The 27,332-nt window shown below is 50.4% G+C and overlaps 1 protein-coding gene across 3 annotated transcripts in view; it reads right to left on the reverse strand.

Moving 5' to 3' along the window:
* STAM2 (signal transducing adaptor molecule 2) overlaps positions 1-7,023 on the reverse strand; it is a 28,094-nt gene extending 21,071 nt beyond the window's left edge. The window contains exon 1 of one of the 3 annotated variants that reach the window (XM_082313108.1): positions 6,879-7,023. In XM_082313108.1, coding sequence (XP_082169234.1) covers positions 6,879-6,918 — 40 coding nt within the window. In that variant the 5' untranslated portion in view covers positions 6,919-7,023. Of the gene's footprint in view, positions 1-6,041; positions 6,062-6,878 lie in introns of those variants that run through there. The other 2 variants (XM_082313106.1, XM_082313107.1) reach the window with 2 other exon arrangements.
* Positions 7,024-27,332: the final 20,309 nt, after the last annotated feature.

Below are 27,332 nucleotides of genomic sequence, written 5' to 3' on the forward strand. Positions count from 1 at the left end.
TCGTTTCATACGCTCCAAAACCCCAAATCCAGACTTCCAGACTTTCCTCTTCCTACACTCCCTTCTCTTTCCCTCCACTACTCACCGTTTAAAATGGGAAACAAATCAAATCAGGTAATCTACTTTTGGAGAAGTTATGTAAAAAAACCATAATTGCATCCACAAAATACATATAAGATGCTTTGAGAGGACACACCTATCTGATTTGCTAGTAAAAAGCACTCAGCTTCACAAACTGAAATAGTTACTGGGACAAAAATATGGAGGAAATTTGAAACTACTTTGATTGTTTACAAGCCAGTCAAATGCAAGCTTGTAAACTGACCCCGCAGTGTAAACACCGCGAAACCAAGCGGTCCATGCTGTCATGCAGATCCAAAAAAAAAAAAAATCCCCCCCCAGAGTGCCAGACAAGGAACGGGGTAAAACAAGGGCAGCGGTGCGGCTCTGTGGGGCTCCAGCTCCTTCAGCCTGCCGGGATGCATCAACAGCTCTCCTCCCTTTACGGCGTTCGTTACGTAGACGCGGGTGTCGCTTTTGGCCTCTCCAGCAGACCCTTGCCAGAGGATATATTGACCTTCTCCTGGATGCTTACAGGAAATCACGGTCAGCTTTGCCTGCCACGACGGACGATGTCCCATGCTATCCCGATCAACTCTTCCACTGTCAACAGCAAGGCTTAATGTTCACCAGGCTTCACTGAGACGTTTTCAACTCTGCACCTTCGAGAACAGCATGGCTACCCTAACGCTTAGCACTACTCACTCACAGCTCCCGTGCTTTTCCTCCTCTCCCCCAGCCAGCACGTTCGTACACGGAGGCGTATCAAATGCAAACTCCCTCCCCTTCTATCGACGAAGCCTGTTCTAGGAGCAGACGTGGTCCCGGTGAGAATATGATGGCTGCCCTACGGCAAACTCTTACAACTTTTGAGGTTTTCTTCCCTGCCAGCATGACAAATTTAACAGCATCTGTTTTTTTGGTTAACATGAGCTCCAGCTGAAGAATAATCTTGAAGGAGAACTACTTCACAGATGCTGAGACATGGACTTTGATCAGAAGAAACAGATGTGGGAGGATGCATTTTTCCAAGATTTTTTCAGTGCTGAGAGAATATAAAACTTTAAAAAAAAAATGCTATGACTTATACTTTGTAGTCCTCCAATTAATGAGGAAACACTAGACTTGAGCTTACTTTTATAGAAATAACAATATGCTTCTTTTTATCGCTGCTTGGTGTATTTTTAAAAACCCACAAAGAATCAAAAGAACACAATTAATCATTTTTAACTGGATCAGTTCCCCAATCTGATTTGCCATGCAGCTGCACGAAAAACTATGCCAACACAAGAGAGGAGATAGCACTAAAATGAGCAGCTGGGAAGGGAATGGGAGCTGTTTACTGATATTACTGCCAAAAGAAGAAATGCTTGGCAAGCTACTGCCTTAAAACACTGTCACCAGAAAAGAAGGTAATGCTTCACCATGGCACGCTAGAGTCAAGTTTTTCAGGACCCTCCCTCTACCACACAACATCCCAAAGGACTGCTGCATCTGAAAGGAGAGCTGAACGACAGCCTTTCCAGCCTCACCGCACCAGTTCTTTTCCCTTTTTTCACAAGAAAAGGAAGGGTAATACGCATAAATAACACCAAAAGACAGGGGAAAAAATACTGAGGACTGCAACTGGGCAACACGTGGCAATCCTCAAAAGCATCCCTGTTTACATCTTTTCAAACATCAGGTCCTCAGTCTCTAAAGATCCTGGCGTAACGTCAAAGATCTGCATTCATAACTAAGTGTGCTACTGCACGTTCGCTCTTACAGGCCTGGAAACACCAGGCAGAGCTCGCAGCCTCCGTCCCCTGCAGCTCTCGTACGGTGCGTCTCTCGAGGCCTGCTGCGTTTTCAGCAACGCACAAACAGCACAGGGATGTTTGCAAATAGGAAAGGAGCACGCTCCATTTCTAATACAACACTGAGGATTCTGCAGATCTAGGGATCTATAGGATCTAGGATAGATCTAGGTCTAGGATCTATCTATGCTCACAACGGCAAGAAGTAAGGAAAACAGCACGAGCAACTGGGGGAATCTTAAAATAGCTTATGAACGCGAAAAGGAAGAAAAGAAAGGGAATTGTGGGAGCCTCGCAGGCCCCAGAATTCCCCAAGCACGATACAGGCACCCCAAAAGTTCTGCAGACATCTCTGCCACGGTGACCAACGCCACACTTCGATTCCTACCAAAAGTACATCACGCTGTTACACGACACAAACCTCTCACTGACCACTTCTGCTGGAAATCCATATCCCATTTAACATACAGCATTAGCAGTTGACACAGTGAAATCAGCAATCCTGCTCTGATGACAGCTCTACTTCTACGCTGCCTAGCACATACGACCTTCAAACTTGCAAAGTATTTAGTTATTTCAGTCTTGAATTCCCTTGAGCCGAGCTTGCCAACAATGCCATATAACATGTCAGTTTAAAAAACCATAAAATACTAGAACCTAACATTCTTTTCCACCTGTGTCCATTTTTATGCTAGAAACAGAGAAAAAACAAGCACTCAAGCCCTGATTTAACACAAAGAACTTTTCAATTTGATACGGCATTTGCTAAAGACTGTGATCACTAAAATACAAATTTTCTAGAGACTGATTTGCCACCCGAAGCTATGTGAAATGAAATATTTATGTGCAGTCAGGATTTTAACTTTCACACAGAGCCATTCTAAGTAGGTAAAACCAGAGTTCATATATGAAAAGTGAAAGACAAAAAAAATTGAGGACTACTCTAGGCTGCCGTTTTTCAGAGGATAAAGCAGAACCACGTGGATGAAAACCAGAAATTTAATCCCACGCACCTTCATTTGTTTGCCTTGCCTTTGTACAGCTAAATTAGAAAATTCTAGCTTTGCTTTAATTAACGATTACAGACACGATGACACTACAGTCATATGACTTGCATTTCCTGCAACGCTGCGCAGTCCACGTGGTCCTTCCTGAAACGGCAACCCTGCTTGTGACCATCCGCGGTCCCCAGTCATGTCACTGAATGTTATAATCTAAAAAAACTGGATCAGAATGGAATATTAAAATAACTTTTTGCAATGTAAATCCAGTTCACTGAGAAGGATTTTTGAGATACAATTTTTTGCTTAAAAAGCAAGGCTGACATTTTGTTTCATTGAGCCAACTGGCCAATAACCTGAAAAGCAAACAATTCCGTTTGTCAGACAATCTGCAAACTACAAGAAAAACATTGAAAAGACTGGGGAGGGATTAAGAGAGACTTGAGCTCTAGAGCCTGGAAAGCACCAAAAGGAAAGTTACCAACAGTCACACATTATATAATAAAACATGCCTCCTAATGTAATTAAAAACAAAAAAAAGTGAGCCTATGATATATTAAACAAATAATCAAGGCAGGGGTGGGGGAGCAGACCAGTAATAATCTCAAAAATGAGAAAGAAATGCCATAAAATTGCAGGCTCAGAATTTAGGAGTTTTAATCAGTCAAATCAAGGTAAAGCCATGGCCTGAAGATTGGAAAATATTGTCCCTACATTTCAAGAAAAAAAAAAGAAACACCCCCCAAAAAAACCCAATTAGCTTGTCCTCAAACATTTGCAAGACTTTAGGCCAAACGTTGAAGATAAGAATTATTACAAACTGAGAAATGAAGGGGAAACATGGTGACTTGTAACAGAAAGCAGCTGCTCTTCTAGGCAAGGCCATCTCATCAAAGGCTAATCTAAGATCAATTGTCTGTTCAGATTGCAGAGAAGCATTCCATAGGAAGGCACGTGCAAGATATTAGCTGCAGCTCTTGGATCACTCTACAAGTAACGTAAAGCACTCCAATGAGGGAGGGGAGAGTTTACTCCCCAAATGCCTCAAAAATCAGTCTTGAAATCAATATATCCTGGCTAACACTGACAGCAAGGGAAGGGTCTTCCAGGGAAGCTAGCAGAAGGTTGGAAGGTATCATCAATAAAAAGAAAGGCTAAAACACAACATAAGGGGAAATGTAAACCCTCGAGGACTGGATTGCGTAGAAAAAGGGAACAGTTCGCAGGACAAAATGCAAATTCACACAGTCAAAGTCAATAAAAGATTCTCCTAGAGACAAAGTGCTCAAGAGTTGGAAACAAGAGGAGGATGACAAGTACGCCGAGTTCTAGCGCAAGAGGACACAAGCCACCAAGGTAGGGCAGCCACAAAAAGGCAAATACAATCCTAGAGTGAAACACGCCAGGTAAACGTTTCCACAAAGCACAAGGAAACATGAAACGCTATCATACAAATTATCAAGTAATCCATGATGTGGTGTACGGTTCTGGATGCCAGTCAAACTACACAGGAAAATACTTCCTACTCCCTCCATCACGTCAACAATCTTATGCAAGAAGGCTAACTAAACAAAAGATGAAAGGGAACAGGCTATTGAAGGAGCAACTACTTAAGAGAGGAAGGTTATTTAAGAGGAAGGACAATGCTGGGAAAACAGCAAGTGCATGTGAACTAACTATGAATAGACTTAGACAGGAAATTAAAAAGCTTCTAACACTCTAAAGAACTGAGGTTTTGGGGTATCCTCTCAATTTAAAAAAAAAAAAAAAAAAGATGAAAGAAACCACAGTCCTCTAAAACACTATTCCATAAGTTAATCTTGCGACACTGCAACTATATACAAAGCAACCAAAGCAGATGCCAAGGAATTAAGCCTCTGCACAGCTCTGCTGAAAAGCAAACATATGGGTTTAGAACCAAGGAAACAAAAACAGCTGTGGCAAAGCAAAAGAGTGTTTATCTACATTTTCTAAAGGTGCCCCAAGAAAACAGCAGTACTAGATGCGTGATCTGAACAGAGAGCTGGATCAACCTCATCGCTTGCCGCTAACAAAAGCGGGGTCCTGTTCTTCCCATTAACCTTTGCTGGGATGCCCTGCTCCTCCTTTTCACTGCCATTTCACAGGCTTTGCTGAGCAGATTCAAGGCACCAAAATTCCAAACTCATCACCTTCATAGATGATCCAACTCACAAGCCAAATACTGCCATCTGGAAAATTAGTTTTCTGTCAAAAAGAGTTGAATCAGCCCAATGGTGAATAAAAAAAAAAAGAAAAAAAACCAAAAACAAAAACTAAAAAACCAAACACAGGTGGATGGGACCATGGAAAACGATCTCTCCTTTCCAGTAGCATCGGGCCATCAGCTGGGCTCAACTATTTTCTTGGTATGTACCTTTTTTCTTTTTTAAATGAAAAGGAAAACAAAATGTAAAAAAGTTAAATCCTGACAGATGCATATTAAAAGCATGAAAAACCACTCACGTAAATACTGCAAGTTAAAGTACAGACCATCCACATGTGATAAGCTGGTATTCTAGGTGGTCTAGTTTACAACGGAATAATAACTTTTTAAAAAGCTCCAAACAGAATTTTTTTCCTGGCAAAGGACTGTAAGATTTAGCCCCAATAATTATGAAGTTCCTATTCTGTTGCACTTGTTTAATTGTAGTAAGTGCAGACAGTTACACTCGGTGTATATAAGGCAAAATTTAAGAAACTGCAAGTGAACAGATCGCCACTTTTGAAGTACTACAGTCTTGAAGTTTTTGAAACATTTAGGTTTGCCAAAGAATTCTGCACAGCTGCGAGAGTCCCCAGTTCAAAAAGTCTTCACTTGTGCAAACAGACCAGTTAGAGCCATGTGAAAGTTAAGTCTGGCAAAACACACACAAAACTTCACAAGGTATTTGAAATAACTGGACTACACGTAGCTGTTCTGGCAAGCTTCTACCTTCATTTCAATCACAGGTCAACGTTAAAAATCTCACGATGGGTTGTGAGAAGATGAAGAAGAAAGGGAATGCTTTTATTACACAAACTTTGCAGACGTAAGAAAACAGTGCAACTTATACCCAACAAAAAAGGGACAGTGTGGTAATACGAGCACTCACAACAACCTCTTCCATCTGTATACAACCCCAGCCTTGACAAAAATCCCAAGAATGTTGAATTCTTTTCTTACCTAAAATTCCAGTATAACAAGAAATGTAAATCTGACTCTGGTATCTAGCTTAATTTAATTGCTTTTTCCAGTGCTTCAATTCAGAATTGGCATTGTTTTAAAAAAAAAAAAAAATAAGGAAGCCAAAAAAACCCTAAAAAAGCAACACACGGAACAAGTTTGGTGCTCAAGAAAGCATGACCGAGAAGAGGCACAAAACAAAACAACTGAGTCATCATCTTCATCCCGTCGATGGCACCGACTCCAGCCAAAGTTGCCTCACGGTTCTGTAATGGGAAGAAATGTCAGCTCGGGCTTGATGCCCGCAAATCAGCCTCCAGAACCGCCAGGTACTGAAAGAGGCGTAAAAATGGGTTCCTGCTGGCATTAATAGAGTTGGCTTACACCCGTCAGCTCTACACCAAAATCACAAGCTGAACGCACCGCTGAACTCCACCGACACCCCGCAAACCGAGCGGCACATGGGAAGGCACCCCGCAGCGCTGCCGCAGACCTAACACTTGAGGCGTTAGGGCACGACCGGCCCCAAAACGGCGGCGGGCAGACGGGAGCAGCCAGGGCCCGCGGCTGCCGTGCCCGGAGCGGCCCCACGCCGCTGCGGAGGCCGCCGCACCGCCAGACCCGAGGGCGGGCCGGGACGGAGCGGGGGGCACCCGGGCTCCTTCGCACACGGCAGGCCGCTTCTCCCCTGAAGCTTCGGGGCGGGACGGCCGGCAGCTCTCACCGAGCAGCCCTCAGGAGCCCGGGGCCCGCCGCGGGGAGCAGGCCGCCGCCGCCCCCGGCCCTGCCGGCCAGCCGGGCCCGGCCTCCCCGCGCCCCGCCGTCCCGCTCGCTTACCCACGTCCTGCTCGAAGGGGTTGGGGGCGAAGAGCGGCATCGCGGCACCGCCCGCCCGCTCCTCAGCCGAGACGCCCCGGCCAGCGGCCGCCCGATCCCCACCCGCCGCCGCCGCCCGCCCGTCGCCTCAGGCCCCCGAGGCCGCCCGGCCGCGCCTGACCGCGTGGCGGAGGAAACGCCGCAGCAGCACGGCGACGAGGCAGCGGTCAGGCGGGGGGTGCGGGAGGGCGCCGGTACCGCCCGGCGGGACGGGGAGGAGCGGGGGCAGGCGGCGGCGGCAGCGGCGGGGCGGCGGCGTCAGGCGCTGGCTGGGGCACCCCGGCGGGACGGGGGCCTCGCGGGGGCGGGGCTACGGTGGCCGTGGGCGGAGGCCCCGCCCCGTCCCCGTGACGTCACGGGCGCCATCTTGAGGCGGGTTCTTCCCCTCGTCCCGGTGTTACCGCGGCAGCCGCCGTAGCTGCGTGTTTTCCCCCCGTCTCCGGCGTCAAAACCCGATTTTAAAAGCCGCCTGAGGGCCGGGGCTTTGCGGCCTCCGTGGGCGTGATGAGGGCGGGGAAGCAGCGCCCGGCGGCGGGTGCTGTGGGAGCGCGGCTGGGGGTGGGGGGTGGGGGGGGGGTACGGCTGAGGAGATGGTGGCCTGGGAGGGGTATGGCTTAGCGAGGGCAGGGCCTGCGGGGCGAATGGCCTGGGGAGGTATGGCTGAGGTGGGTATAGTCCCTCTTGAGGGCGGGGAGGGCGTGCCGGGGGGCGGTCGGCCCCGCAGCCACACAGGCAGGGATCTGCAACGGGGGGGAACCCCAAAAGCCCCTCTCTGGGTGCACCCGAGGGCCCCGGCCCTGTGGGCAGCCTTGACAGCCGCTTGCAGGAGCCTGGGAGCTGCAAGGCGCTGCCCGGTGTACCGCCTTTCTCTGAGGAGCGACGTGACTTCAAATGAACTCGGGCTAGTCGGGCTGTGAGTCAGTTCTGTACCCAGCACCATGTGCTTTTTGGAATATGCACAGTCACACATTTCAGAGCCCCGTGTCGGAGCAGTCATGAGCTTGAGTCATCGTCGCAGTAGCGTCAGCGCGTTAGTCAGAGCCTGGGTTTGACTTCTTCAACAGGAGAACTCGTGGAAAAGTGAGGCACAACAGGGTTACAGTGGCTGTGTTTCTGTTAGAAGGGTAGGACTTTGAAAGGACTGAGAACAAGATTCCTGAAAGATTTCGGTATGATTCAGTGGCATTTTCCTGCCCACTCATCTCAAATTTACAGGGCCACATGTCTTTCCTCAGCTGCGATATGCAAGTATAAAACTTAAAGATATAAAAGTTTCACTCACCCGTGTGAAAAATATTTTTTGCGTATTTTGCAAGGAATTTTAGATTCTGTATTAGAAATTTTATTTGAAGAATACATAAATGTTTCTTCAGAAATGATGGCAGGGTTCATACTTCAACATTTTGTACTTCAGAAGCATTTATTTTAAATCAGCTGGGGCCTACAATGTCACAGGATTGTCAAATGTACTGTGTCGTCGTTTGATGATGAAACTGCGCTAGCAGACCAGTAGCCCAGTAGTAGCCCAGGCTCGCCTCTGGGCTGGAGTTTCCATTTTGTTCCCGTTTCCCAGGGTTGGAGGCAGTCTGCAGGTGGCACCGTTGTCTCACGTTCACGGCCCTCGCCGGGCATCCCGAGCTGACTGCTGGAAATGAACTCTTGCTGTCGGAGTTTTAAGGCAAAATGGAGCGCCTTTCCCTCAGCCTTAAATTTACTAATTGCATCGAAACTTACAATTTCACGTAATGAATCACACTGAATAAAAATGGCACTAATTTGTTTAATTGCTTTAAAAAGGAAGGATGAATCAATTTGTAGAGAATTGCAATAAACACTAATGTTGTCTGGCTGAAATAGAACAATTGTAATGAGTTCTGTATAATTCAAGACAATGAGTTTTCTCTTTTATTAACTTCAGCTCCCCTCCCCTCGCAGTATCGCACGTGGTGCAGTAATCACAGCAGCTGCACGTGCAAATAAATGGATAGCTTCTCCAGTTCTTCAAATCCTGTAATGTTTTTGTCACCTTAGGAGTGAATCGAATGTCACACGTCTCCGTGTACGTTTGCTTTGTTTTCTACCTGGTCGTGGTGGGACGACGGCTCTGAGATCTGCCGTACCTCCGAGAGGTGAAGGACGGACAGGACCCCCTGTGCCGAGTCCAAGCCCCCCAGGTTCAAGCAGTCGTGTGGAACATCGAGTCCGGAAGCATCTACAGAACTTCTGCTCTAGGTGACACCACAACCAAAGCCACGGGACATTTCCCAATGGAAAACCTAAATCCCACAGTAAATTATAAAATCTGCAGAAATAATAAGGCCCAGGAAGTGAAAACAAAATATTAGGGCGCTGCCAGTTCTCCCGAGTCCGGCAGGAACAAACTTCTTTAAGGAGAAGTCCTAGGAAGCACTGGAGAGGAGGACAGAAAAAGAGCTATTAAAAAAAAAAAAAAAGTTATTTCTAAATCTGTTTTTCCAGACTGATGGATCAGCTGGGTTTTTTAGGAAGTCCATGCCTTCCCCTCCTCCCCGCCCTGTCACACATCAGAGGGGCCAACTCGGAGCTTCCCCTGTTACTTTCGGAACAATGTGTTGTCATAATATTTAATCTCAAGCCTTAACTTTTCTTGCAGATATTTTAAAGGACAATTTATATTGTCCAAAGTGTTTGCGTTTAGAAAACTTGGGTAACTCTCCGGAAGCTTTTTCATCATGCACAGAAGCAGCCTGCTAAGGCTTCCAGTCTTGTTTTGTATCTGCCTAGATTCTCTGTATTTCTCCGGCTGCCCTCTAGTTTACTTTGTGGTTTACTGAAATATCTTTTTTCCTCTTTTTATAGTGGACTCTCTCCTCTGGCGCTCTGTGTAGGAGTCATGCAGACAGAGAAACTGATTAAACAGAGAAACGCTGAAAATAACTCCGTATAAAGCATTTCAAGATGTACGCAAGGACTCTTTCCCCCTCAGTTCTTCTGATTTTAGTGTTAGGTGATGCCCGTGACGAAGGAAGTCGGCGAGAAGCTTTAAAGTGTTAATATTCCACGCTTTTATGGCTCTCTGCTCGGCAGATGAACAGACTTTGTATCCGTCATACGGTACTGCATCAGACAAGTATGGAAAAGCTCGAGCGTTTTTAATAACAAATTTTACTGTACACACAGTCTGATGCCACTTAAATGGAACATGTCCTTGCTGTTTAAAGACTTCGATTCATTATTGTTAAGTTTTCTTTGGCTTTTGTTATTCCGCTCAGGCACTCGAGTTTCCTCATAAAAGCATCTCAGACACTTCTTCATGCGTGGCTATTGCAGCACACTTGGAAACAAGTTGACGTTAACTGGAATACGTTTCTTTTTCTAATCATAGATTTTATTTTCTTCTACCTGTTGTTGCACAGTGGGATTACTCTTTCTTACATCAGTTGCCGTGGAGGAGAAAGAGGGAAAGAGATTAGGCAGCCAAAACCAATGCATCCCACTTTTCCCCCACTACTTTCATGCACAGCACCCACCCAGCGTCTAAATCCAGTAGTCGCCCAACTGCAGAGAGATGATTTCCATGGCGAAGGACCTGGTTAATGGACCTTGCCCCGGGCTCTTAGCATCTCCATCCGAAAAGTAGCCTCAGCCGGGGCAGGGTTGTGCCGGCAGGATGGGTAGCTCCTTCTGGAGCAGCCAAAGACCTGATCTGTGGACGTTTGCTCCAGTAACCCAGGAAAATTGCCTGAAAGAAGTGGCTTTGCTCAGTGGCGGGTCGCGTGAGGAGTTTCCGTCCCCATCCCATATGGCAGCAGACACTAAAGCAGAGTCCCAGGTTTTGTCAACAAATTTGCCTCCCTTTGGCACCATATGGCCTCCGGGCCACGGCCCCCCGCCTGAACAAACGTACGCCAGGGAGGAATGCGGCTGTCGGGCAATCCCAATTGTTTCACAGCGCAAGCCACATTTCGGATCAGATGCTTCCTCTCGTGAGCTGCAAAGTTCAATGTCCTGTCACTGCCAGCATTTACGCTCTGAATGAAAAATGCCGGTGCGCTGCTTTGCATCTCGTTATCCGCTAACAGCGTGCGCCCAGACAGCGTGTAAGCGATTCTTTCTGCAGGACCGGGGACCAGATTTGGATCTGTCTGCATCTCCGTCAGTGGGATTGCATTCATTGTACTGGGACAACTCTAGCTTTACCCTCCTTCACGACGGACGTATCCCCAAATATATCATTTTTAAGAATGCCTTATAAGTCTGGCTTGTGCTTTTCGGTGCTGGGGCTGCGAATAGTCAGAACTCGGTGCTGGGTAGCAAGACTGCACGTTATTTTGGGGTACCCATCCTAACACAAGAGTGAGTATCCAGACATACCGTGCCTCGAAGCATATAATTAACAAGGCAGTCTAGAATATGCAAATGTACATTTTTAATTAGTTCTGAATACATACAGCCACCTGCAGGGATGCTCAAGTAGGGGAGAGGGCAGAGCGCCGCAGCTACACCCCAGGCAGTCCGTCGTCGTGTCAGAGACACCTACGCCATCCTGTACGTTTAATGTGCGCTCAGCAGTCAGCTGATTTCGCATTACAAAACGTGTCTGGTTTGTGCTGCCAGGCTCGCTCCAGTTCTTCAACAGAAAAACAGAAGGAATCACAACAGAACCACGTCAAAAAGAGACTCGGGAGGTCATGAGGCGCATTAGCGAGCTCGGCAAAATTAACCCCTGCGGGTAGCTAGCAACACGGGTTAAAATTAAACATGTCAAAAAGTGGATGGAGTGGGAAATAAAAGAAATCAATAAATTAAGCACGGGATTATGCCCTGGATTTACAAATCCAGACTAACTCTCATCAGCAGGATCCTGAGCGTGACCTCGACGCGGTCTGCTGGGACAGGGCTGCGCAGGGAGGGTGGAAGAGCTGCGCCCGTGCCGCCGGGACTTACGGTGAGCGCGGCGCTGGTGCCATCGGCAGCGGTTCCCGCTTGTTCTTTGGTAAGGGCTCTTCTCCCTGGCAGGGCCTGTGTGGTACAGTCGGCAATTCAGAGTTTTACCTGAAACGTGGGACTCCCTGTACTGTTTTAAAGAAGTGTTGCCCCATCAACTCTTTTCCATTCCTAAATGGTATCAAATACCATTTTTTTCGCAATGATGAGACGATTAAAGCAGGAGATCCTTCAATGAAGAATTGCACAATACACAGCTCCCAGCACCTATGGTATATTTAAAGGCGGAGGCACCTGAAGATCTGCAGGGCTGGAGGAGGGATGGAGAGGCTCATCAAGACTCGAAGAGATGCTCCTGGGACTGACAGCAAAAGCGTGACGGAGGGGAGGCAAGTGCCGGCCTTTTGCCGCCCCGGGGCATTGGCTAGGACCTGGCTAGCAGCCGGCCTCACAGGGGGATGCCAGAGCAACCCCTGCTCCCGCTCCCCGACCCGCTGGCTGCGAGCAGCTTGCCTTTTGGGGTGTTTTCTAGAGAATTCGGCTTCCTCCAGGGTAAACTTCCAAGGAGGTTAGCGGTGCCTTTGGGAGTGATGGGGAGCAGAAACGTCCTTTGCTCCGAGGCGTGCATCCCGCTCACAGCAGGTACGTCGATGTGCAAGGGCAGAGGTTTGCCCCCGCACCCCGAGGTGATGCTCCTGCCGCGGGATCAGCGACGCTGGATTGGTATGGTTCGCAATTAGCACTGCGTCGGAGAAGATTGCCTGAATTTCCCATTTTAACGGTGTCTTCAAGAAAATGTTACCTTTGGTTTTCCTGTCTCGCTTTTTTTTGTATGCATTTCAAATCTGCCGCAGTATGACTTAAAGGAAATTCTCCAAATCACAAGGAAATGTCCTCTCCCGTGCAAACCCGGGCAAGCTCTGTTTCTGATTACACACTTGTTGGACGAGTATGATAGGATAGGCCCTGCATGGGTGTTTTGTGGCTTCATTCATGTTTATGAACTATTCTGATATCCTCAGATGAAAAAGGATTTGTGAGCACAAAATACTGAGTTGCCAAACCGTTTCTAACCTCATAAACAGCTAATTTTAAATTCAAGGAGACACCGAGGAGGGCATGATCGCACAAGCGGCCTGGGAAGAGTGTTTCCATCCCTTGTCCTGGGAGCTCAAAATGCAGAATTCCCTCCGTTGCTGTAAACCCAGCCAGCATTTCATCATAAATTGAGGAAATCCTTTCTAAATTTATTTTCTAAGTTTTAAAAATGGAAAACTCATTTCTTTTTAGCTAGCCTCCTCCCCCTTTTGTTTCTCTATTTGTGCCGTATTCGCACGGCGTTAGAGCAAAGCTTCCTGTAAATATTAACCGAAATATGGGAATCAATGCAGCTCACTTTGACTTTGTTCTTTATGTCACAGAAACTATGGCCAACATATTTGTTGTGGGGCCATCGAAACGGCTAGTTCAAACAATTGTGCAAGCCGAGCTGGGATCCCACGTCGTCACTCCTCTTCCCGCTTACGGTCTTGCAGTCGGCAAGCTGACATCGGCCTGCGAGCCGCCCGGGGCAGAGCCGGCCCGGCCAGCCCCGCACCGTGCCTGGCGAGCGATGGACGGGTTGGGGAAGGCGATGAGTTATTCCTGGGCCGTTTGGCAGAGAGCGGGCTGAGCAATAACGAACCAGAGGCAGCAGTGGGTGAATGGGCTGGACCCGTACGTGACTTGGTGGCCACGAGCCGCTTGCCCGGCCACCCTGGGCTTCCCTGTCCCGGGGAGAGCTCGCCCTCAGCCCCCTCGATTCCTTCAAGGATGGGTGCCCCCTCCCTGGGCCGATGCTTTCCCAATTTTCCATCCTGTGCCGGCAGAAGCTGCCCCAGCCGCGAGCGGAGCGCGTCCCCAGGCAGAGCCTTTCCCCGCAGCGCGTTCCGAGGCTCCTTCCAGCGCTGGAGGCAGAGGACGGGAGCCTCCGCGCGAGCCGTGGTGCTCCTCGTGCCCGCGGGTGGGTGCCCAGCAGCTGAGCTCCCTTCCAGAAACAGCCTGTTCCCCGTGCGAGGGAGGTTGCGCTATTTAATATTTTAATAGAAGGCGACATAATTACAGCTTAATCTAATTAATGAATCCCGATAAGAGCCATCGCAGTATTTCCTGCTCAATGCTTGCACCGCAGTTGGTGTTGGGCGCTCGGTATGGAGCGATGAGTTGGCAAAGCCAAAACTGGCCACCCAGGGCACGGGACGCTGCGCGCACGCGGAGGCTGCGGCTGAACGGGGGGAAATGCAAAATAAACAGCGTGGACGGCCATCTGCCACTTCCGAAGCAGCAGCCAACGCTCACACCCCATTAGGACACGGACCAAAAGCACAAATCTGGTGGTTTGGCCACCGGCGATTTTAATTTTTCTACAGAAAAGGCTTCTGGCATTTGTTAAAAAATAAAAAAAAAAAAGAAGAAGGAAGAGGGCCAAGGGATTTGAGGACTTGTTTAAATAATAGAAAGGCTGCTGCTGCCCGTTTTGTTTATGTCATCAGAAAAGTTTACAGCTTTGAACTTACTCCTGAGCAACCACAGCACTGACTTCAACATGCAGCAGAGCTGCGGCGCCGCTGGTTTGCTCGCCGCTCCGGAGCGGGGGCTCTCCGGGTGACGCCTCCGGGCAGGCGCGTTCCTCGCTCCCCGGGTCCTGAACCGGGGCTGCCGACCTCGGAAACACCTGATTCTTTTTGTTTTTTTTTTTAATATAGAAAAAGGAGAGGGCGAGAATCGTAACATTTCCCATCCCCGAAACACTTGATGTGCTACTCCTGTGCCTATGGAGTGTGACTGGAAATTCAGTAAAGCGCAACGCAGGGGCGAGTTCACCCGTCCTGGCTGTACCCGAAGCACAGCCTCCACGTCTGAGACCTCCTCCAGACACCAGGACTAATTAATTGTTTTTTAAAGACATTTTACTGTGTTTTGTACCATTAAACCCTAAGGTGATTCTGTTCTAATTCTATAAATCACAAATCTTTTCTTATGATAGATTTAATTTTCTGTGCACTGAGCTATCCTCCATTCTCCCAGTTCCAATCTCCAAGAAAACGCGCTCACACAGTCCATCGTGTGTTTTACCTTTATTTCTAAATAAATCCAAGCTGGATTATATACGTGGGATAAATGTGTATGAAGCAGCCCAGCGACGTAGCCAGCCCAGTTTCCACGAGATAGTGGTTTATCAGGAGTTCTTTAATTAACAGAAAAACCATCGTTTCTGCCGGCACAAGCCCCGCTTTGCCAGGCCCGGCCAGGTCAGGGTTTTGCCTGCTGCCATCCTCCGCTGCGATGAGGGAGCGGGGAGGAAGGTTTCCCCGTGCTGTCATTCCAGGAGAAGCGTGTGGACGTGTAAACGCCTGACCCAGACATGTTGGTATTGTCGAATAATTCCTGTTTAACCACTTCTAACTCGCTGCATTTCCCCATCAAATACTGGATGGGTCATTTGAATACCTTTTCTCGCATCTCCCTGCCTCTTACTTGTGTTGAAACCCAAACTATTCTCCCTTGCCAGAGTCTTGAAAAATGAGTATCGCAAGTAAATGAGTGTATGAGTTGAAATACTGCGTCACACGAGTTTTCTTAATGTTTAAAAAGACGTTATTTCATTGCTGCTCCAGAACTGGACTTGCGTGACGTTTTCTGCGGGACGCGGAGCGGGTTTGGCCGGCTTGGCTGGGGAGGAGAGCAGGGGTGGTGGGGCCTGCCGGGCTGTCCCGGACCCCCCGTGCATCTGGGAGCTACCCAAGAAGGAGCACCATCATCTCCCAAGGGTTGTGCGTAACATAGCTCCGCGGTGAAAGCACTGCGGGTCCTCTTTTTTTGCACCCCTGCTCCCTCAGAGCCCCGCTCTGGGCTTCAGCTGAACTCCTCGGGGCTTCCGCTCCGGGCAGGGCCTGGCTCACCGGATCCGCTCGCCAAACCGCGTCGGTGGGTCGCATCCATACGCGGCAACGGAGCTCAGGAGAAAATGCCGTAACGGCCTGGGCGGCTCCATCGCTCCTGCTTCTGCCGCAGAAACAAGGGCTCAGCAAAGCTCGCTGCAGCGCCTTGGCACGGGGGCGCGCACAACCGTGGGCTTCTCGGGGTTGTTGGTATTATTATTTATCCTTATTATTGCAGTTATTGATGTTAACGCATCACAGAAGGTTGCTGGAAGGACTCCGCTGTTACAGCGGGGGTTTTCTAGTAGCTTCGTTAGTACCAGTGCTAATGAGCAGGAGTGATTTCTATGAGCGGCAGCTCAGGCAATGAGGTGTGCCTTGTTCCAGCGTGGGGCTTGGTGGGTTCACGACGGGACGGGGCTCTGGCGAGCAGGCCGGTCCCACCAGTGCCGCCTCCCGAAGCCCACGGGGACGGCGGTGCCGCGGCCCGCTGCTGGGCACCACCGCCGCGCTTCGGAGGGAGCGGCTCCGTCGCGGGAACGCCGGCTCTGAAGATCATCCCGGTCAGAGGGAAGAGGTTAACCACTGCTGCTTCTTACGTATTTCAGAGGAAAGAAAACTCAGTTAAAAAAGCTGGAGAAATGTCACTGACTGCATTCTACATCTGTTACATCTCAGAGCAATTTATTTTAACCTCTGAAGATACAAGGGAAAATATTTGAAGGAGATGGAGGCTTGCCAGTATTTCCAGTTCATTATAAGCAAAGAACTGTTGCTTATAGCACTTCTTTGGAGCAGAGAGTAGTCTGGTTTTAAATCCCTCAAGCCATGAGGAATCACATACTCACCAATGGAAATTGTTCTTCAGTAAAGTATTTACTCATTAAAAAAGTTTATTTTTTAAATTCAGTCTAAATTTCCTCCCTTTACATAAACGGTCCGTCTGCTTTCCACGGGCATCGCTGGGTCCCTGCTAACCTCAGCTGGGGTTCGCCCGAACGCCTTGCCCGGGCTGGGCACGCAGCTCCCCGCCGGGGGCAGAGCCCCGGGCCTGGGCGTGCTGGAGCCGGGGCTGCGGGAAGCGGGGCAGGGGCAGGGCTGGCTGCAACGGGAATTGTCTCCAAAGATGCTACAACCCTCTCAACATTGCAGTCGAGAGGCAGAGCTGAGGCCAAGCGATGGCCCGGTGGTGGATCTGCACGTTGGGGACCGGCAGAAGCGTGCCGCCCGTCCCCGGTGGCAGTGGGGACGGTGGCACTGGTGGGGCCGCTGAGCAAGGCGTGCTCCACGCGAGCGGTGGCAGCCGTGGCCCCTCCGTGACCAGCCCACGCAGCCCCGGCTCCGCCGCCACCAAAGTGCAAATTAGCTAAAAATTGCTCTTTTCCAGCTGCGGACTTTGCTCCTTCAGCGCCGTTCTGTTTGGACGTGAGAGGGGAGGAGAGGACGCGGGGGACGGAGGGACTTGCTGAAGCAGGACCATCTCCAGCGGAGCTGTGTGAGAAGGTGTGAGCAGGCTTGATGACGAGTGGCCAGCAAACCGAATCGAGGGGACCCAGAGACAGAAATAGTGAAGCAGCTTTGCTTGCAGATGACACCGTATAAGCAGATATGTATGCGTGTTACCAAGATTAAAGTTTAATTAAATTCCTGCAAGATTTTTGGGTCTTCATAAATTTCCTTTGAGCTTTCTGCCAACTAGGATATGCTCGCTGGCTTCAGAATATAAAAGCAAGTGGTGTTGTGTTTTGCAAATATGTTTTATAATGCATGCAAGTGCTGAATATGCAAAAGTCTCACTGGTTTCCACGATTAACAAAATTACAAAAGCACAAAGGGTAGCAGTTCTTCTTGTTTTTGACTATCCTTTAAAAACAAGAGATGGATCAAAGTATCCTGTGATTAAGTTCATTAATCACACCCACATCATGAAAAACCATCGACTCTTCTGAAGCCGCTTCTCACAGAGGGAGGACGTGAGGAGTTGGCCAGGGTGGATTCTGGTGTGGGCTGGTTGTTTATTTACTCCTTTTTCCCAAACAAGGACCTGGATGGGTTGGCACGGCCAGGGGGCAGGGATGGCTCTGGCCGGGAGCAGCTGGGTGGGCGAGCAGCGGCAAACACCCTGCCCAGCCCTCGGGGATCGGGGTGCGCAAAAAGCTTTGCTGCTTTTAGCCTGTTTGCGGGCGATGCCCAGAAGTGAGGGACTGAGCTGCAGGGGCGAGGGGTCAGCGGGTAGGACGGGCGCAGAGACGTCCATCCTGAACGTGGCAGGAGCAGACTGACGGACAGCGATGCACTGGAAGCCCCCCCCAGGAGCGGGATTCCCCTGCCCTGTCGCGCCGCTCCCGTGAGGCTTGTATCTTCATTGCTTTTAATCCAGTGCTTGTCCTTGTCAACACAGCGACGGCTTATCTAACGTAAAGGCCTTTTATCTGGTGTATCTGGTAGCCGAGCGCTGCAGGAGCCTTCGCGAGAGGGGCACGCAGATCGTCACCCCTGGGCTCGGTCCCCCCCGCCACGCCCCCCCCGTCACGCTCATTTAAAAGGCCGCTGTGAACGTGCTCTCTCCGGTAGCCCACAGCCATCTTGCTAGACGCGTGTTAAAGCGCTTGGAAAATTCAACAGCAAAGTGACAGTAACGTTCCCACGCTGGCAGATAAGCAAGAAGGGGATTTCGCGTGATTTGGGTGAGGAGCCCAGCTCCACCCCTACAAGCGGGATCTGACCGCAGGAGGTACGCTGTGCTTCTCCGAGTGATGGAGCCGGAGGAGCTTCCAACCAGCTGGGAGATCACAGCAACCCAGGCAGGACGGGAATGTCACCTGCTATGTTTAGCAAAAACCAGAGCTTTTTTCAATGCCTGACAATTAGGTGGACGCTGAGAAGGACGTGTACCTGCGAGGGTCCTCCCCGTCGTGCAGACACGGAGCGACTGGCCCTGGGTTCTGGCCAAGACATCCCCGTGTGAACTGCCCATCCCAGCACGGACAGCACGGAGCAGGCAGTGACCTGGGCTACATCCCAAAGCTAGCCCAGGGAGGCGTTCTTTGATCAAATCCCACCTTTCTGCCCTCAAGAGCAAGCCTGCCTCGGCTTCGGTGGGGCAGGGGTGCAGCTCTGCCGCTTACGCTGGCTGCACAGACCCGCGGGAGCGATACGACGGGGCTGGCTGGGGGAGGAAGGCGGCTTTTTCTCCCCCAACCTCCAAAAATGTTTTAAAGTGCTTTACCAGTTCGGCAGCTGGCTGATATAGACACACTCTTTTTAATTCTGAGTTTTATTGCACGACAAATCATAGTAATAGAGCTCGTTTGTGGGTAAATGGTGGTTTGAGGTCTTCCCCTAGGCTGGCTGCTCTTGGGTCCAGCCCCTGCGACAGGGCCGGCAGGGCTGCGGCCGGCAGCCACGGCAAGGAGGGGCACAGGCGGGGACGTCTGACCTCGCGGCGTGGGCTGCGTTCTCCGTCCGCGCTTACCGTCCGGGGATTTCAGCTGGAAAAGAGATTAAGATTTAAAAGACTGGAGATCAAAGGTGCAGCTAGCTTTCTGTCTCTGGGAATGGCCAGTAGAAGGTATATTGGGAAATGTGTAAAAACAGAGAAATATTCTTCCCCTGGTGATTTGCCACCTCGAGCATCCCGCCGTCCAGGGATGGGACCTTCTCACTCTGAGGCTGCACCGGCACTGCTCCGTCGAATAAACCTTCTCCTCCACGAATTAAAACAGTTGAGAATCCCGCAATTTAATCCTTTTTGAGAATTAGTGAGTAACCTCCCATGATTGTACAGACTCCTATCACGCGCCCTCGTTGTCTCCCCGGGCGGAGGTGTCCCACCTTTTACAATCTCTCTGCCCCAAGCCTTTCGCCGCCCCCCCGTCCCTCTGCCTCCATCTCTCGCGCTGGCCTCCCCGACACGGAGCCGAGCCGGGGTCCCCGCAGCCCACGGAGAGACGACGGTGTCCGACACGGATCCAGGAAAGCCGCTTGCCCAGCAAACAGCGGGTTGGGCAAGAGAAAACAAGGAGGGCAAGGTTTGACTTTAACCCTTCTCCAGGGTTTAAGTGCCTAAATCTGGAGCACCGAGCGCTCAGGGGCATTCACAGCCCTGAATGTTTTGCTGGAATTAAGCTCAGCAAGGGGAGAGCTGAGAGCGTCGCGCGACGCAGTAAGCGATCTGCTACCGAGACGCTGGATAAATACCCAATACGCTTCTCCTCTGCCTGCTTTCTGGAGGGGACCAGGCCCAGCGATTGCCGAGATTGTGACGATTGTAATTTTGCACAGGTTAAAAAAATGCCTTCAGCCCACACGCACATATCGAGCCACAGCCGGAGATGAAAACCCCCGACTCTGGGTGGATTTGTGCCAAACCGCGAGCGCTCTGCAGACGGAGGATGAGCTGCTTTCAGTGAGCGGCATTGCACCACCCTGCCATCCCACTCGATCTGCCATTTGCCCGCTGCAAAATAAGCCTTTAAAGGACACCATGATTTTTTTTTTTAATCTAAATTAACGATAGGGCAGGGCCTGCAGAGTTGAAGTCTCGGTGCAGCATCGAAGGGGTTATCCCGATAAGCCAGCAGCTCCACGTGGAACAAAGCTGGCATTTCAGGGAGAAGACAATGGATTGTATTTTCTGTGTTCATTTTAGTCATCCATTTGGCATTGAGGCTGAGGTCACCCACCCAGTCGTGCACTGCAGCATCTCTGTTCTAGCTAGCAAGGAGAAGCAAAACAAAGAGGAGCTGAGTCGGCAGGAATCGGATAGCAATCATGTATGAGAAGCGCTCCGTTAAACGGCTTTCAGATAACGTTGTTGCACTCCATTTCAGGACACTGTTTAAAATCCTTCTGAATAAGCATTTTCTCGGACACACATCTTCGCACTTTGCATGGCCACTGGTCACACTCAATTCCCGTGTCGCATCCCAAACAATAATTACTAGCTTGGCCTGGTTTTGTGGCTGAATGATACGATTTGCAATGCAAGCATTCAGACGCCAGCCAAAAGGATGTAGTGACTGCTATCCATCTGTAAATATTTTCTCTAGCAACAGCTTCATTTCCTTTGAAACATGAAAAAGGTTGTAGTTCTAAAAAGCATGCATGTGCAGGCACGTGTCTTAAAAATTATACAACAGGCGCGCACATACGCAAGTCTTGGTTTAGCCTGAGCTTTGCGCCACGCAAAGAAGAGGCTCAATTTGTCACCTTGTCCTGTTTTCTGGGAAATGTGCTTTAATTATGTTACTAACAGCTCCGAAACCTGTGTTCTCTGTCCTATGGCTTTATCCCCAGGGAGGCGCGCTGCGAGCTCCCCCGCCTCCTCAGCCGCAAGTGCAGACGGTCAAGGCCGAGGCGCAATCCTGGCTGGGCGACGGCTGCTGGGAAGCGGAGGAGGGCACGCAACGGGCTCCAGAGCGGTGCTTTAGCGTTGGTTCCTTGCTTTACTCAGAAAGAAACCTGGCGGTACGGGCCGACTCCATCACCACGCTTTTGGAAGCTCGCCGAAGCGGGTGCCTTGGTGCTGGCTGGGGGCAGCTGCACGCACAGAGAAGTGCCCTAAGGCGGGGGATTCCTCGAGGCCGTCCGTGAACGCCGGCCAGCCACCGTCACAGCCGTCCCCCCCAATGCAGGAGGGTTTGGGATGCGCCTTCCCAAGGCTATGCTGGTACCCGCGGCGGTGCTGCCACACACGGACAACCGTAACCATCAGACGTAGCCGTGCAGTCGGTCAGAAAGCGGCGGGGACTTTGGGAGTTGTATGAGCTGGTGCCTCCAAACCCTCACAGCTGGTTTCGTAAAAAAGCTCTTAAAGATGCAGCAAGTCTTCTTCACGCTCCCTGCACCTAACATCATTTCACTCTTGTCTGGGTTCGGCCAGAGCGAGCCAGTCTGCCTTCAGTCCCCCGTTTCACTGAGGCAGTAAATAATTCAGCGTGAACTTCTGTTAGCCTTGTCTTGTAACAGAAGCGGAGATGTTCAGAGTTGATCGGAAAGGGGAAATTTTTGCTTTATGGGAAAATCTGCGCTGTTGACCTTTCATTTAATTTAGCATCGGAACAAAACGTTGCACTGTGAGACCTGGAGGGAAACGGACCCGTCCACGTCCTGGTCCGCCGTGCCCCTGCCTGCCCGCCGGCCACGGGCCAGGAGCAAAGCCACGGCTTGTCCGAGCGCCCAGCTCCCAGCAAGCTCACGGGGCGGCTGAGGAGCTCCAGATTCAGGTACCTGAGCTCGGGCAGCAGTGCTTTTTGCTCCCCTGAAGGGCTATCCACTGAGGCTGATTAATCTCGGACCAGTATCCCCCACAAACAGGCCCTTAGCGGTGCACAGTCACACCAGTTTGGTGCAAATCAGACTTGTGAAGCCTGTGACACCACTTACCTTCCGAAGGATAACTTGGACTTGGCAGGGCTGGGCTAACGGTTGGACTCGATGATCTTAAAGGTCTTTTCCAACCTAAACAATTCTATGATTGTATGATTCTATGACCTAACGCACCCCGTGGGACCAGGTGGGACCTCACAGGCTACAGCTACACGCAGAGACCCCGTACCCCGTCTTTACGTGATCGTCTGTTTAGTGAGCAACGGAAAGTGGGACCAGCAGAGCTCACACCCCCCGCCCCAGCTGTCAGGGGAGCGGACACGGATGCCGGCAACTCTTTCCCTTGGGAAGTGCAGAACAGCCCCTAAATTTACAACAAGAGCAAACAGAGCGCCGCGGTGATGCCGGCCCTGCTGTGCCCTTGCGGCCGCGGCGCGCTCCGGGGCACCGGTCCATGCGAAGGCGGGGGCCGTGCACAGCGCAGCCCGGCGAGGGGAGCGCGGCGCTGCCGGGAGCTTCGACCGCAGTGGTACAGAGAGAGCTGGTGAGACTAGAACACATGCTTTAAAACGCGAGGTCTGGAAAAGGTGTTTCCAGTGACTGCACAGCTCCAGCTCTTGCAAATCCTCCCCCTCCCCCTGCCTTGCTGGGAGACAAATGTTATTAATCAGGTCTGTAAATTGAAATCCATACTTTTCTCATGAGTTCTGAAACCCATTTAAGGCCTCTAAACAGCTTCTATCAGCTGAAAAAATTAAATTAATTTTATTCCTCTTGCCTAACCATCCTCGGGAGTTCTTTGTCAAGAGCCTTTGGTGGAAAAACAATGGAAACTTGTGCAGCGTTTCTGTCCGAAGCCTGGGTGGAAGCACACCGAGCTTCTCTCCTGCCGCGGGTACAATGGCCGGCATTGTCCCACGGCTGTCGTTCGGAGCGGCGAGCCAGCTGAGGAGCCGACTGAACTACAGCCCCTCCATTCCACACGCTGATAACTCTTCCAGGGAGAAAAAAGGAGAGAAAAATCCTTTTGCGATTGATAACAACAGTCCACAAAGGCTGGAAAATGTCCCTGCCTTAAAAAATGATTCTGATGCTTCTGTCCTAGCTATAGTTTTTACAGCCGGTTTAAAGCTGACGGATAGGCACGCAGATACACATCTCGCCTAGCCTCTGTCTCCATCCCAGTTCAGAAAGTGCTGCTTTACACTCCGATGTAAGCTTTATTAAATATTGACTCATTCCCTACCATTATTTTCTGCTCCATTATCTCAGTTTCATTAGCATTTACAATTCCTTGCCTTTCTGGGAATTCAGAAGTTGTGTTTTGTCTGCTTGCCTTCCTGCCAATAAATCACGAAGGAGCTGCCGGCCAGGGCGCATCATACCAGAAAATAACGCTGGTGTTACATCTGCTGGCGAGTGAGATGGCACCAGGCTGAACATGAAGATCCCGCGTCTTGCTTCTCCGATGTGCGCGGATAGGGGCTGAGTGAGGACCACAAACCCGCACCCTCGCGTTTTCAGTGCTCGCAAAATTTTAGCCTTAAATTGCATTAATTTCTTGAAGAAGCGTAACAGATGAGCGAGCACCCTGTGTTTTAAGTGCCTCTCTCGGGGACGTGTTTTAAAAGCAGACGCTCTCTGTACTCCATCCCACAGAACAAATGCTCATACTGTTTTCTGTAACTGATTTTTTCTCCAAACTGCAGCAAATCATTCAGACTAGCTGTCCTGAGAAGAAGAATAATCTGAGCTTTGCTAAAAATAAATTGGACTGGGTCCTCAGCAGCCCGTGGTGCCAGGCAGGTTTGCACTCGACCGAGGAGAACGATCCCAGTTTTGCTGAAACAGCACGGCCTCGCCTTTAAAAATGAGCAGGATCCCGCGCTGCCCCTGCCTGCCAAGATCCGGGGCGGTGATCGGGCAGGGTGGAGCGGGGTGGCCTGGATTGCTCGGAGGCAGGGGGAGCCGGGCTTGCCGGAGGCGCTTTCCGTGGGCAGTTGTGCCGATGGGAGCGGGCGCCCGGGAGCCATTCCGGCGCTGGTGGAGGCTGGAGTGCTGCTGGTCTGTGCCAGACTACAGACAGGGGAAGGTGGGGTCCCGTGTGCATCCTTCCCCAAGGGCCACCCCAACCGGACGGTGCCACCGAGGGCCACCTGGGCCTGCAGGCGAGACGCCTTCCCTCAAACGCAGCTCTCGCCCTCTGCAGCCACGGGGCGTTTGCCAAGGGGGAAGGAGCTGTGAGACAGAGCCCAGGCAGGACCGATGAAAAAGCTGCTGCAAAAATCAGACCGCTTCCACCGTGGTCTTCTGATCCTGCACCCGCTCTTCCCACCAGGCTTCCCTCCGCAGGAGAGGAAAGGGGGGAGGCTGTGCCACGCACCGCTCCCCCTTCCCTTGCAGAAGGAAAAAGGAGGAGAAAAAAGCCCCCTCTCCCACGGGCTGCCCACCAGCTTCCCCGCTGGCTTTAACAGATGGCAGCAGCACGGACCAGGACCAGGCACAAGCGTTTAAGGACAACATGGGGCGCTGGGTCCCCGCCTGAAGCCAACAGATAACGTCTGCGGTCCAAGCCCTGTCCTGGCGTCAGCCAGGTGGGACCGGCTGACTCCGCAGCTCTGCCTTCAGCCTAGCGAGCGGGCAGAAAACCAGGCGTGGGCCCCCCGGAGAAACGGCAAACGAGTTTGGGGGCCTGGCTTCACCTCTCAGAAATCCAGGTCAGTACACCGGCAGTGGCAGAAACAGGGCTGTTTGCCGTTACCGCAGCTTTTCTGCTAATCGCCTCTGCTCAGGCTTCCTCTGAAAATCACACGCCGGTCCAGCGAGGGCTCTTACCGCTGAGCCCCGACCCGCTCTCCTGGTGCCACGCCGCCCTCGCACACGCGGCCCTCGCTCACCGATTAAGCCTACGCATTTTTAAGGAACAAATCAAAAGTCAGAAGAAAGATGCAAAATCATTGTGCTAAATATTTCCACGTGGTACTTCTCCTCAAAGCTGACAAAAAGCACTATCACGTAGGTACCGTCGGGGTTGCGCTTAACTCTCTTGCGCGTTGCTGTGTGCCATCAGACGCTCGGTGCCGGGCTCGCACCCAGCCTGGCTTCAGGCTCGTCAGTCCAGTACCACGGGCTGGGAGGTGTCCCCACGCGCTGGGAAGAAGCAGCGAGACTGAAAGGATCGATTGGTCTTGGATTAAGCGGGCGTATCTCCATGCACCCTCCTGTTGGAGCTCTGGGCGTGAGATTTATGCTTGCTGCTGGTAGAGGAGTGGTCCTGAGCAGAAAGCGGGGGCTGATCCTGATCTCATCGCTAGTGACATTGCAGTTTGCTTTGATGAAGCTGCATCTGATCTACACAAACAAGTGTTGGAAGTAAGGCCAAGGACGGCAGCACGGTTAAACCAGAGCATAGCTGCTGCAAGTAAATCAGATTCAAAGTCAATAATATAATTTCTAGCAGACAGAGAAAAATCAGAGGGCTAATACGATATGAACCTAATAACTCGGGGTACTGGGACTGAGCATTTCCATCTGTTATCACAAGCTCGGATCTCAGCCCAAGATGCAGAAACAGCAGTTGCGCAATGAGGATGCGGACGGAGGGAGGAAAAGGGAGGGCAGCAGTCAGGCAGACGTGCCCACCTACGTGGCAGAAGGTAGGACCAAAGCCGACGAGGCTTTAAGTGCTGAGGTGCAGGTGGTTGTAGAAAAGACGTCGATATGTCAATTGGTAAGGTCCTTCAGAATGACTGCAAGCTTCTCTGGTTCCAGGTGGTTTTTAGATTTGTATTTAATTAATTCTCAAACAAAATATGTGCTGGATTAAGATAACCTACAATAACACTAAGGCTAACAGGCCTGACCATTATTTTGCAACTTATTTCTACAATCTGTTGAGGCTAGATAAGGCAGGTTTCTGGTACTTGTAGGAAATTGCTGTAAATAAAAGACTAATAGGCACTGAAGTAGATAGCAGATACGTTGTGCTAGGTAAAACATGATGAACCGAAGTGAAACCGCCTTTTCTTTCACAGCGGACGTGCATGAGGATAAAGACTTATCAAGTATTTATTTCCCATCAGCAGGAAATCCCTGCAGAAGCTGATTTTCTTTGAGAAGACTGTTCTCAGAAAGCAGCCGGTTATTTTTTTTTTTTGCATTTATTACAGAAAAAGTCCTCTGTAGTCTTCTAGGCAAGGTCAGCTGTTCATGAGCTGCAATCAATAATCTCTTCTTAAGCGTACACCGCTCAGCTCTCGCAATGGAGTTTATGGTAGCACTACATCTTTATTATGGACGAATGCTACCTTTGCCGCTGCCGAGCTCGGATCTAGCTATTTATTAAAGCCTGACGCTGACCCTCCAGCTTCAAGACCGTTAAATCAGATCACCTGGAACGTCACCGAAATGTCAGCTCAGGATCTGTCTGGAAATGCTGAGCACTGGGGAAAAACGAGGGTTCATAAAGCAATCTTCTTTTTCCCCTTTCCAGTTTCTTCCATAGCCGGAGAAGTAGACACTGGTTCAGGGGAATTTAAGAAAGGCTTGGCCCCAAACGTCCAGCTTTGTTTTAATGTGGAGATTTTGGGGGTAAACAGAGCTACCAGTTAGCTTCAGTAAAGGCTGGGAAGCATTTGTCTCATTCTCCAGTGAAATTCCACACGCGCCGGTGGCACGGAGCCCTTGCGGAGCTGGTACGGCCATTAACCCCGGTGCAGACAATGACCTCCCTGGTGGCATCACCCAGTGTCAAGCCCCCGGGTGCCTGGGATGAGCTCTGTAAATTACACATTGTGTAGCTGGTTATGTACTTTAAATAAATAAATGTAAAAATGAACGTCTTGTGTATTAATTTTTATCCCAGAATAATTTCTTTAGCCTAAGCGTGAGCCAGCTAAGTAGCTTCTTTATTTAGCAGTGCTGCCACACTAATTTTGACATTTGCAAATGTCGACATCCCAGTTACAGACTACAACAAATTGCTCAAAAATCAGCTTGTTCTCTTGAAAGAATTCCTTTCCTTTGCACTACTGCATTGATGCTAAGCAGTCGCCGTATGGATGGATGGTTAGTTTCATTAAAAATTTTGCAAGTCTGGTTTTGAACTGAATGTGCCTTATAGCAGGATTTAGAGCTGCTTTTGGCTTCTTGCCTAAATGTAAGCCAAAGAACCCAGTTTGCCCTGCAATTATCCCAACCTTTCCCAGGTATGTATGGCTAGCAGCGGCTCCCGCTCCCC

Source organism: Platalea leucorodia, assembly GCF_965183815.1.
Source record: "Platalea leucorodia genome assembly, chromosome: 5".
NCBI lineage: Eukaryota > Metazoa > Chordata > Aves > Pelecaniformes > Threskiornithidae > Platalea > Platalea leucorodia.